At 35.1% G+C, this 13,350-nt stretch overlaps 1 protein-coding gene across 23 annotated transcripts in view; it reads right to left on the minus strand.

Moving 5' to 3' along the window:
* Positions 1 to 13,350, minus strand: part of BAZ2B (bromodomain adjacent to zinc finger domain 2B) — a 496,810-nt gene that overhangs the window by 176,323 nt on the left and 307,137 nt on the right. For 20 of the 23 annotated variants that reach the window (XM_077153960.1, XM_077153959.1, XM_077153949.1 and 17 more), the window contains one exon: positions 5 to 151. The exons of 1 other annotated variant lie outside the window; for it this stretch is intronic. In XM_077153960.1, the coding sequence (XP_077010075.1) occupies positions 5 to 149 (145 nt within the window). In that variant the 5' untranslated portion in view covers positions 150 to 151. The remainder of the gene's footprint in view (positions 1 to 4; positions 152 to 13,350) is intronic. 2 more of the 23 variants (XM_077153953.1, XM_077153954.1) reach the window with 1 other exon arrangement.

Raw genomic sequence — 13,350 nt, forward strand, 5'->3', positions numbered from 1 at the left:
TCACCACATGGGTTGATTGTAGAGCTGATGGAAGCAGCTCCAGTGGAAAGGCTACCTTTTGAAACAGCTGAAGCCACAGAAGGTGTAGAAGATGAAGTTGGTGTAGTAGAAGAGGCTGTTGAGGATGGTAACCGTTCTCCAGACTCCATATCTATAACAGGGTAAAAGAATGTTAATTCTCATTTTAATGGACTTATTTGAAGGAATAAACTATTTAATAAACCAATTATTTAGATATACTATTTTTTTTTTGTCATGGGCAGACTCCGGGAATCAAACCCAGGTCTCTGACATGGCAGACGAGAATTCTGCCACTGAGCCACCGCTGCACTGCCCTATACTATTTCAAAATATGAAATACAATTAGAAATATGTGTTCTTCAGAAAGGTAAAATACAGAAAAAATAAAAACTATAATTAAAAAATACCAGTTTATGAAATAAATTTAATGCTAAATATACCAAAGCTTTCCTAATAGACTTGCAGTGTTTTCTTTGTAAAAAAAAAAAAGTTAGTAGTGGGAAGATGGTAGGATAGGAAGATCCAGGAATCACTCCATCCCTGAAAACAACTATTGAACTGGCAGGATCTGTTTGAATCACCTATTTTGAAACTCTGGCATCTAGTGGAAAACTGTGGTGAAGCATCTGGAGAGGAGGTGAAGGAAAAGATTGGTAAACTGCAGAAAATATAAGTGATTTCCACCCTCTGTGCAGCCACTACCACATACTATCCCACAATTCTGTGGCAGGCAGCAAAGCTGAACCTCAACTGAAAGCAGAGGTTGCTGGTTTTTGCCAAAGCACAGATGGGGCAGGGTTGATAGAAAAAGAAAAAAAGGAAAACAAAACAAAACAAAAAACAGGTTTTTTATTGGATTTGAAAAGGTCTGGGCCCTGAAGGAAAGGAGGGAGATTTTTCTTTCATTTTTGTGACTGTGCTTCTATGGTTTGACTATTTTTTGGATATAACTGCAAGGCCTCTCCAGCTATAGCTGCCCCAGTCATAGGCACAATTGAGAATAAATGTTTGTCTGGAGCCTGTGCCTTCCCCAGGAGATAGGTGGGGCCAGCTCAGGTGGCATCCCTCCCTCAAGGAATTCAGACTCCAGGGTCTGGAAAAGTGAAGCAATTAAAGCCAGCCTACAATCTCTCCTCTGTCTCAACCAAGCCCCCAGAGGGGCGAGTCTGTTGAAGTTAAAGGTACCACATCATCTTATGCTGGTTGGACCTTCAAGCAAAAAAATGCCAAATACTGGGCAGCATAGGAAAAAGGCAGAGTCCAGAGACTTCATAGGAAAGCCTTTCAACCTGCTGGGTCTCACCCTCAGGGAAATCTGACTCAGGTGGCTGTTCCCTCGCGAGAGGAGGCCATTTTGATCTGGGAAAATCTGGCTGGGGTCTATAATACCTAAAGAGACACTCCTAAGGGGAGAAAAGGGCATCATACAGGCAGGGCAAGGAACAAGAAAACAAGAACTGAAAAATTCTGATCTGTTAAACAAAACCTAAACTAGAGGTACAGAATAAGCTGAATGGAATGTCAGAGAAGAGGTAGACAACAAAGTCATCCAGCAAGACAATCCTAGATTAAAAAAAAGAAACATCTCCAGAATAAACTTAATTAAAGTAATTAAATGCCTAGATGCCAGTAAAAAATAACCAATCATACTACAAAAATTGAAGATACGGCCCAGTCAAAGGAGTAAACCAATAATTCAAATGAGATACAGGAGTTGAAATAATTAATTCAGAATGTTCAAACAGACATGGAAAACCTCATCAAAAACCAAATTAATGAATTGAAGGAAGATATAAAGAAGGCAAGGAATGAACAGAAGGAAGAAATTGAAAGCCTAAAAAAAAACAAATCACAGAACTTATGGGAATGAAAGGCTCAGTAGAAGAGATGAAAAAAACAATGGAAACCTACAATGTAAGATTTCAAGAGGCAGAAGATAGGATTAGTGAACTGGAGGATGGAACATCTGAAATCTGACAAGCAAAAGAAAATATAGGGAAAAGAATGGAAAAATATGAGCAGGGAAATCAGGGAGCTGAATGACAACATGAAGTGCATGAATGTACATGTTGTGGGTATCCCAGAAGGAGAAGAGAAGGGAAAAGTAGGAGAAAAACTAATGGAGGAAATTATCACTGAAAAGTTCCCAACTCCTATGAAAGACCTAAAATTACAGATCCAAGAAGTGCAGTGTACCTCAAACAGAACTGATCCAAATACACGTACTCCAAGATACTTACTAATCAGAATGTCAAATGTCAAAGAGAAAGACAGAATCTTGAAAGCAGCAAGAGAAAAGCAATCCATCACATATAAAGGAAGCCCAATAAGACTATGCATAGATTTCTCAGCAGAAACCATGGAGTCAAGTAGACAGTGGGATGATATATTTAAATTACTAAAAGAGAAAAACTGCTAACCAAGAATTCTACATTCAGCAAAATTGTCCTTCAAAAATGAGGGAGAAATTAAAACATTTTCAGATGAAAAAATCACGGAGAGAATTTGTGACCAAGAGACTAGCTCTGCAAGAAATACTAAAGGGAGCACTGGAGACAGATGCAAAAAGTCAGGAGAGAGAGGTCTGGAGAAGAATATAGAAATGAAGACTATCAGTAAAGGTAAAAAGAAGAAAAATTAGATATGACATATAAAATCTGAAAGGCAAAATGGTGGAAGAAAGTACTGCCTGCACAGAAATAACATTAAATGTTAATGGATTAAACTCCCCAATCAAAAGACAGAGACTGGCAGAATGGATTAAAAAACAGGACCCACCTATATGCTGTGTACAGGAAATGCATCTTAGACTCAAAGGTAAATATAGGTTGAAAGTGAAAGGTTGGGAAAAAGATATTTCATGCAAATAACAATCAGAAAAGAGCAGGAGCAGCTATATTAATATCCAACAAATTAGACTTCAAGTATAAAACAGTTAAAAGAGTCAAAGAAGTACATTATGCATTTATAAAAGGAACATTTCAAAAGTAGACATAAAAATCATAAATATTTATGCACTGAGCCAGAATGCTGCAAATTATATGAGGCAGACATTGAATAGAGAAAGAGACACATCTACCATAATAGTTGGAGACTTCAATTCCCCACTCTCATCAATAGACAGAACATCTAGACAGAAGATCAAAAAAGAAACAGAGAATTTGAATAATACAATACATGAAGCTAGACTTAACAGACATTTATAGAACGTTACACCCCACAACAGCAGGATATACCATTTTCTGATGGAATATTATGCAACTTAAAGACACAATGAAGTCATGAAGCATGTAAGAATGTAGATGAGTCCTGAGAACATTATGCAGCGTGAAACTAGCCAGAAGCAAAAGTACAAATAGTGTATGGTTTCATTAATATGAACTAGCATTAATGCATGAACTTTGAGAGTTAAAGCTAAGAATACAGGTTATCAGGAGATAGCAAGAGGGTAGAGACTGGGTATTTGATGATAAAGGAATATGGAATGTTAAACTGCAATGATTTTAAAGATCCAGAAATGTACAGCATAATACTATCTGATGGTAGCATAATGTAAGTACACTGAATGAAGCTGAGTGTGAATATGGTTGAGGGAGGATTGTAGGGGCATATATGACACCAGAAGGAAAAACAGAGGATAAGGACTGTGATGATATAACTTAGCAATGCCTAGAATGAAAAATGATGGTGATTAAATGGTCAAATATAAGAATGTTTTTGCATGAGGGAGAATGAATGAAAACATTTCAAGATGTTGAAAAATGGGATAGTATACAGGGAAAAATCAATCCAGACCAACTAGATTCTATAGTTAACAGTAACATTATAATATGCTTCCGTTGAAAGTAACAAAGGCAATATATCAAAATTATATGTAAATAAATAAAGGAAATTGGGGAGGGGTATGGGATTCTTTGTGGAAGAAATGGAAATGTCCTCATATAGATTGTGGTGGTGAAGCCATGGCTATATGATCATACTGGGAACCATTGATTTTTTTACTTAGGTTGGATTTATGATGTGTGAATAAAACTGTTTTAAAATGAAAAAATAAATAAATAAAGTGTCAATGGCGGAGGGATGCCAAACAGAGTCGAGAGTTTATCCTGGAAGTTATTCTTATGCATTAAACAGATATCATCTTTTTAGTTAAGGTGTAATGGAGAGGCTGGAGAGAATTGCCTGAAAATGTAGAGCAGTGTTCCAGTAGCCATGTTTCTTGAAGATGATTCTATAATGATATAGCTTTCGCAATGTGACTGTGTGACTGTGAAAACCATGTGTCTGATGCTTCTTTTATCTACCTTATGTACAGATAAGTAAAACATATGGATTGTTAATAAGTACATAATTGGGGATCAAATTTTAAAATAAATTTAGTAGATTGAAATGCTAGTGATCAATGAAAGGGAGGGGTATGGGGTATAGTATGTATGATTTTTTTTCTGTTTTCTTTTTATTTCTTTTTCTGAATTGATGCAAATGTTCTAAGAAATGATCAGGATGATGAACACACAACTATGTGATGATGTGAATTATTGATTATATATGTAGAATGGAATGATCATATGGTAAGAATGTTTGCGTTTATATGTTGGTATGTTTAATAAACAAAATAAATTAAAATAGGGAAACATTTTGAACACAGCCACAAAACCACGAGAGTCCAAGCAGCCAGAGACCATTGAAGATGAAGAAGGAATATGTCTCTGGGGGAACTTCATGAAACAAGAAGCCTGGAGAGAAGCTAGCAGATGTTGCCATATTCACTGTGTGCTTTCCAGATAAGAGAGAAACCCATAACTGCATTGGTCTTTCTTGAGTGAAGATAACCCCTTCTTGGTGCCTTAATTTGGACATTTTTATAGGATTGGTTTAATTGGGTAATTTTCATGGCCTTAGAACTGTAAATTGCAACTTAATAAAATTCCTCTTTGAAGCCATTCTGTTTTTAGTATATCACATTCCGGAAACTAGCCAGACAAAGATTTGATATCCTGTATACACAAAGAAATCATACAACTCAACAACAAAAGAACACACAACCCAATTATAAAATGGGCTAGAGATATAAATAGGTATTTTTCCAAAGAGTAAATACAGATGGCTCAAAAGCACATGAAGAGATGTTCATTTTCACTGTTTATAAGGGAAATGCAGATCAAAATTACAATGAGATACCACCTTGCATCTATAAGAATGACTGCTATTAGAAAAACAGGAAACTATACATGTTGGAGAGGATGTTGAGAAATTGCAACACTCGTGCATTGCTGGTGGGAATGTATAATGGCACAGTCACTATGGAAGACTGTTTGGCAGCTCATTAGGAAACTAAATATTGAGTTGCCCTATGACCCAGCAATACTTGGTATATACCCAGAAGAGCTGAACAAAAGAGGTATCAATGTAATGATTCAGCATTCATATTCATTTGTTAAGTCCTATCTTCTATGTATAATTCCACCATCACCTTTGATCTTTCCATACCTCTCACTGGAGTTGTTTGGGCTATGGCAATTCTAAATTTTTTTATATTGGAAGGGTCTGTTACTAATATGGGGTAGGGAGATGGAACTAGCTGATGTTCTGGAGAGGATGGGCTAGGTTTCAGGACTTATCTGGACCAGGGACCCATTTGGAGGTTGAAGGTTTTTGCCAAGTTACTCTAGTGCGTCAAATCCTTGTGAAATCTTATAAATCTCCATAGGTGTTCTTTAGGATTGGTTGGAATGGTCCTGGTTGGGGGTTGCCAGGTTATGACGGGTAGCAAGGTCTACCTGAAGCATGCATAAGAGCAACTTCCAGAGGAGCCTCTCAACTCTATTTGAATTGAGTTGCTCTGCCACTGATACTTTATTAATTACACTTCTTTCCCCTCATTTGTTCAGGATGTAATTGTTGATCCCATGGTGCCAGGTCTGGATTCATCCCTGGGAGTCCTCTCCCACGTCACCAGGGAGCCTTTCACCCCTGGATGTCATGTCTATGGACTCTGTTTAAAAGGAAAGCATCAGCATTACCACAGCAATAGCAGAGGTAAACAATGTGGGGAGGGACGAGAGTTAAGAGGAGGTTTAGATTTCCTATTTGATGAGGTTGTATTTATTGGTTTTCTTTCTCTTGGGAACAATGAAATTATCTAAAATTGAGAGAGTTGATGGACTGTGGACTTTGGGCACCATACATGATGCCTTATGAACGCAGGTGGTAAAAGGATACACTGACTGAGAAGTAAATTGGTGAATTATGGTGCATACTTATGAATGAATGTTGTGCTGCTACAAAAAGGAATGAAGTCAAGAGGCAAGCAACAATGTGAATGAGGTGTGGGACATTTGGTGAGGTAAAATAAGTCAGAAACAAAAAAACAAAAATGATATGGCCTCCTCTAGAAAATGATTACAAGGAAATAGGGGCCTAGATTGTAAGCTTTTATAGTAGAGACATTTAGTTTGGATTGGTAATTATTATTTCTGGATTTCAAGAACCTGTTTTATATATATATATATATATAAACACACACACACACACACATATAATCTGATATTTAGAAATAAGAATGAAGTCTATCAGATTGGGATTAAAGTAATTCAGAACACAGGGTAAGGAAGACAATGTTTATATTTTAGAAACACACATACTCTTTGAGACCAAATGAAGAAAGCTTTCTTTGTTTTTCTTTGTTTCTTCTGGAACTGAAATTTTCTGTAGCACATAATCTAGCTCATTTGAACAACTGAAACACAGGGAGCCCAGAATAAGAAAGAAGTCCTTTAATCCTGTATAGCCTAATGTAATGCCTGGATACATCCTGGAGTATATTAAACAGATAATCAAAAAGTATTGGCACAGTCCCTTGAGGGATGGGAGAAAAAATATGGAAGTATTAAACTTTACTGCTACTGTGTCAAACTTTAGGAACACCCAAATCAATAGGCCATGCCCTTGATGTTGAGGCTTACTCTTGTGATGTTTATGTAGGTAGTGGAGAAGCTTAGCCTACCTATAAGTATGCCTAAGAGTTACTTCTAGAGGGCCTCTTTTGTTGCTTAGATGTGGCCTCACTCTCTCTTAAACCCAACTCTGCAAGTGAAATCGTTGCCTTTTCCCCTACATGGGATATAACAAACAGGGTTGAAAGTCTCCTTGGCGAAGTGGGAGATGACTCCCAGGGATGAATCTGGCCCTGGCACCATGGGATCAACAATTACATCCTGACCAAAAGGGGGAAAAGATGTGTAACTAATAAAGTATCAGTGGGAGAGAGGGTTCAAATAGAGTCGAGAGGCTACATTGGAGGGTGTTCTTACACAGACTTCAGTTAGACATTGCTACCTATCATAACCTGCCAAACCCCAACCAGGACCATTCCATCCAATCCTAAACAACATCTAGGGCAATATATAAGATTCCACAAGGGTCTTTGCACTAGCGTAACTTTCCTAAAACCTACAACCTCCAGATGAGTCCCTGGCCCCAATAAGTCTTAAAACCAAGAGGGTCTAGCCTCTCCAGAACATCAGCTAGTTCCATCTTCCTACCCCATATTACTGACAGACTCTTCCAAAATAAAAAATTTAGAATGGCCATAGCCCAAATAACCCTAAAGAGAGAGACAGAAAAATGAAAGATGATGGTGCAGTTATACAGAGAAAATAGGATTTAACAAATGAATATGACTGCTGAATCATTAAATTGATATCTCTTTTAGTCTCCGGTATCTTAGAGCACCCAGAAGTAAAATCCTGAAATTGTGTAATTTTAACCCACGCAATCTCTGAAATACGTTCTACAAATAACTGTGGTGCTGTACTTTGAAATTTATTGCCATATATGTTATTTTTCAAAAGAAAGAAAAAGTCGATTGTGGTGATAAAAAAATATTTAAGCCTTCTAGTCTCCTACGTTCCAGTGCAGCTAGAAGGAAAAATCTGAGAGGGTTGTATGCCCATGACAAACTCTGGGATCTGTCTTGTAACTACTTGTTGAAGAGTGCTTTGAAAACTATTGCTTTCTTATTTCTTTGCTTTGTATATATGTTACTATACAATAAAAAACTTAAAGAAAAAAGAAGACATTTCAAAGTTAAACAAAATTCAAATTTCTAGGGTTGTGGAAAATGGAGCAATGGTCTTAACTTTATATCTTTATTTAAAAAATAAAAACAGCTTATTATCTGTTTGCGTGTTTTATGAGCATGGCCAGAGGCTTTCTCTTGCCCAATCAGTAGCTTCAGTGGTCCCATGTGTATAGATTGTAGGAAAAGAAAGAAAGAAACATGGTGAGAAAAAAAAATGAAGGAGATCAGGACATTTATAGATAAGCAAAAGCTGAAAAGGTTGATTTTCCGAAGATCTGCTCTATTAGAAATGCTAAAGGTTCCCTTTTGGGCTGAAATAAAAGAACTGTAGACAGTAACATGAAGGCATAAGAAAAATAAATTACACTGGTAAAAGTAATTATATAGATAAATATGAAGTCCTATATTATTGTACTTTTGATACATAAGTGCTCTTTTCTCCATTATATGATTTAACAGGAAAATGTGTAAAACAATATTTTAAATCTATACCAACAGATGTACAGTTTATAAAGTGGTCACCTGAGCCAGTAACAATATAAAGGGGGCGGGACAGAGATATACAGGAATAGAGAGTTTCCTTATTACTGAAACTGGGTTGGTACTAGTCAAAATAGGTTGCTTCTAGTTTAAGACCATATATTTGATAAGGTTTTAATATCAGCAATATTTAAAGAATTTCTACAACCAATTCAACAATAAGACAATAAACCAATTAAAATACAAGTTAAGTATTTCAATAGGCTTCTTCCCAAAGAACACATCAAAATGGTCAATAAGCATATGAAAACATGCTCAACATCATTAGCCATTAAAGAAATAAAAATTAACGCTACAGTGAGATATCATTTCACACTCAGGATGGCTACTAGTAAAAAAAAAAGTAAAAATAAGTGATGGTTAGGATATAGAGAAATAGCAGCATTCATATATTGTTGGTGGGGATGTAAAATATGCAGCCACTGTGGAAAACAATTTGGCGATTCCTTAGATAATTAAACAGAATTACCATATGACCTAGGAATTCTATGCCTAGGTATATACCCAAAAGACTTGAAATCAGGGAATTGGCTAGGTATTTTAAACAAATGTTCATTGCAGCATTATTCAGAATATTCCACAGATGGAAGCAACTCAAGTGTCCAACAACAGATGAACTGATATACAAAACATAGTATATACATACAATGGAATATTATTATTTGGTTGTAAAAAAAAGTGTAGTATATGCCATATAGCATGAATTTTTAAAACAATGTACAGTAAAATAAGTCAGCTGCAAAAGGTAAAATACTGAATGATTTCTCTTATATAGATATTTAGAATAAGCAAATTCAGAGACAGAAAGCAGAATACTCATTTCAGGGGTCGAAGTAGGGGGAATGTGGTGGTTTGGGATAATGAAAATAACCTGGAAATAGTGGAGGAAGTTATCTGGCATTGTCAATGTACTTAATGTCAAAGAATGTCCACTTAAAATGGTTAAAATGATTTTTGTTATGTACATTTTACCACAATGAAAAATAAATTACTTATTTAAAAAGTTAATAGTGTTTTGAATATAATTTCACACAAATAAATGTTGCCACAACCTTAGGAAAATAAACATTAACATCTTATTTTTCCTAGACCACCTCACTGTCTATCACTTGCAATACCCAAATTATCTTAATGAAAAAAGAAAAGTATCACCACATTTGAATAGATTGCATCCCTGCCTTCTAAACTCAGACAGCAAATCGACTGTAGTTCTTAAGTATCACTGGTACAGTGAATCCCCCAAAAGGCAAATACATTCAGAGTTTTTACTGAAGTCTACCTTGAACTATGATCTCAAAATGGCCGACTGCGACACATTTATAATGACAAAATCATTTATAAAAATATTAATTTGCACAGGTGTTCTGCACACAATGCTGCATTGCTTTTATTGCAACAGTTTTTGCTGATCTTAAAACTTCAGACTATAAACTTATGCATTCACTGATCCCACAATTAAGCAAGGAAATTGTGCAATATGTAGTTGCTTTAAGGAGTCCACAATCTACAGAAAGAAAAAAAAAATACTGATCACCTTTGAATGACCTTATGATAAGTCACAAGTAAACATTCACTATTTAAATAATCTAACTAAACAGAGTTTTCTGAACAGAATATCTATATGGAATCTTGAAATATCTCTAGAACTTATGTAATTACCATACACTTTCTAAGAAATGTAGTTTGATTTCATTTAAAAACATATGTTTAAATGTTGATTGACTCTATAACGTATGTAGATGACTTTTCTCATAAGATAGATAAATATGGCAAAGGCAACATCAGGTTGACACTTGGAAACAGTAAGACCATTTCAATGAGCTTTCCAATCATCCAAAATTCAAAAACCTCTCTTCATATTTTGGTATTGCTGCCAACCACCTTCACAGATTATGATACTGTTATGATATGAATGTCCATATTCCTACAGTATTCACCATGGGGAACACGGTAAATGATGGGTGCCTGGAACTAATTTTTAAAGGGGAGATTTTTGGTCAAACCATTGTTAATGAGCTCTCAAAATGTGGCTGGCTGACAGCAAGGCCCATGGCTGTTACCTTTGTCTACAAACTCTTTTCACCAATAAGTCATTTCATAAATATAAAAACAAGCTGAACCTTTACTATGATAGAATTGATAGAAAAAGGTTATTTTTCTTTATACCTGGTAACCTCATTGTCTCAGAAAAATTCTTAAATGTATTATTTAAACGTATTAACATTATTTCAAAGAAAACAATGGACTTCTAAAAAAAATTTGCTTTTGTATTCCATAGCAAAAATCATCTGGTGACATAAATAAGCACTTTAGCTTATATCTGGCATATGATAATATGTAACAGTCATTTTTTAATATGATAATAAGCTAGAAGTCTAGATTTCTTTCTGTTGATAATAATTCATTTGGTACTAAAATAAGGAAAGCCCAGAAAGAAAAACAAGTAGCCCCATATACACTTTGCTTGTAGCTAGTAATATAAAATACATATATTTTTATATGTAGATATACACACACAACACACACACGCGCTTAGATGTTATATAATTCTTCTTTGGTGAATTTATTCTTAGAGTATCAGTAGGTAAGGCAATATATACAAGGTTGTTTATCACAACATTGTCTAAAAATAAAATCAAATTTAAACCTGCTAACAAGAAGTGGAACTAGAGTGTAGTATGAAGTTGAGGCCTTTTAGAGTTTCAATAAGGTGCAATTTTCTCTTTTAGTTTTGGTTCTTTTTGTTCATGTTAGTGGGTATTGGGAATTGTGGCTTAACTTTTAAAAACTTATGTTTATGTAGCCATTTTACTTCAAGGTGCTGCTGTGCACATTATTCATATATTTTAAATTCCAACTATTTTCCTCTAAAATACATATTTTTAGCCAGTATGAACTCTTAGAGTTGCTAAGTATTCTCCTTACACGTAAAGTACTGTTTTCCTTCATTAACCGTGATTTTGTTAGTTTATTTTCCAGATTTTACTAGGTATGTATTAGTTCTAGTAACCCAAAATTTAGTCAACTACTTCATGCTCATCTTATGCATTCCTTTTTTTATTTTGTAGAACTTCAACAAAGTTACTTTAGCCTTTGTTTTTCTTGAATGATTATCTTATACTTGATTTAAAAATGGGTTGGCTTCTCAAAAAAAACTTTAAGTATTATTGATTTTAAATTGCATTTACTATTGTCCCCACGCTAAAATGCAAGCTTAGTTCTGGAATGAGTCTTGGCAATTAACTTGAAATTTAAAACTGGGGAGGCCTCTCTCTAAGCCAACTCTGCAGGTGAACTTATTGCCTACCCCCTTATAGGGGGCATGACTCCCAGGGGTGTAAATCTCCCTGGCAATGTGGGACCTGATTCCCGGGGATGAGCCAGGACCTGACATCATGGGATTAAGAAAGCCTTCTTGACCAAAAGGGGTAAGAGAGAAATGAGACAAAATAAAGTTTCAAACAGACTTGAGAGGTTATCCTGGAAGTTATTCTTCCACATTACACAGATATCCCTTTTTAGTTTATGGTGTATTGGAATGGCTAGAGGGAAGTACCTGAAACTGCTGAGCTGTGTTCTAGTTGCCTTGCTTTGTGAAGATGACCATATAGCTGTATAACTTTTACAATGTGACTGTGTGATTATTAAAACCTTCTGTCTGATGCTCCTTTTATCCAGGCTATAGACAGATGATTAAAAAATAAGGATTAAATAAATAAATAAATAATAAGAGGGGGACAAGGAGTAAAAAAATGAAATACAGGTGGTCAATGGGAGGGAGAAGTAAGGAGTAAGGAATGTATGAGTTCTTTCTTTTCTCATCTTATTTCTTTTTCTGGAGTGATGCAAATGTTCTAAAAATGATCACAATATACTCACAATACTGTGAAGCTATCTCAATAAAATATTTTTTAAAAAAGGGTGAGGAGGCAATGAGTATCTTTGTAATTGTGGATAATTTACAAAACAACCACTGGTTCACCATATTGTAAGAACTATTCAAAGAATAAAGTTTAAAATATGCTCATACCAAAGTATGCTAAAATCAGTTGGTGAAAGTTTAAGGAGAAACAAGATATTTGCATTTTTTAGATCTCCTCCAAATATTTATTAATTAAAAGGGGAAAAAAACTTTATATGTGGATAAACCATATCACCTGTAATAAGACATACTGACATCATGTACCCTCTGATGGGCATACTGCCTCTGTGGTATTCTTCCCAATAAAGCATAATAACATCAGTTGAGATAATATCAGAGAAACACAAATTAAGAAGAAGATATTCAAATAACTGATTTAGTATCCATCAAAACTGTCAAGGTCATGAAAAAAAGAAACAACTGAGGAACTGCCAGATATTAGAGGACATTAAGGAGATATACTAGCTAAATGGAGTGTGGGATCCTGGATTAGAACCTGGAACAGAAAAAGGATATTAATAGAAAAACTGGTCAAATACTTGTAAGATCTTTGTTTAGATAAAAGTAATGTACCAATGCTAATTGTTTTGTTTTTTATTAGTTGCCAAGCTTTGACTGATTTTTTAAATTAATTTTTAAATTTTTAAAAAAATACCAAAAAACACCAGACAAATGCAAACATTCTTAACTTTTGATCATTCCACTCTACATATATAATCAGTAATTCACAATATCATCACATAGTTGCATATTCATTATTATGATTCTTTCTTGGAGCATTTAC

This window comes from Tamandua tetradactyla, chromosome 3 (genome assembly GCF_023851605.1).
Source record: "Tamandua tetradactyla isolate mTamTet1 chromosome 3, mTamTet1.pri, whole genome shotgun sequence".
NCBI classification, from domain to species: domain Eukaryota; kingdom Metazoa; phylum Chordata; class Mammalia; order Pilosa; family Myrmecophagidae; genus Tamandua; species Tamandua tetradactyla.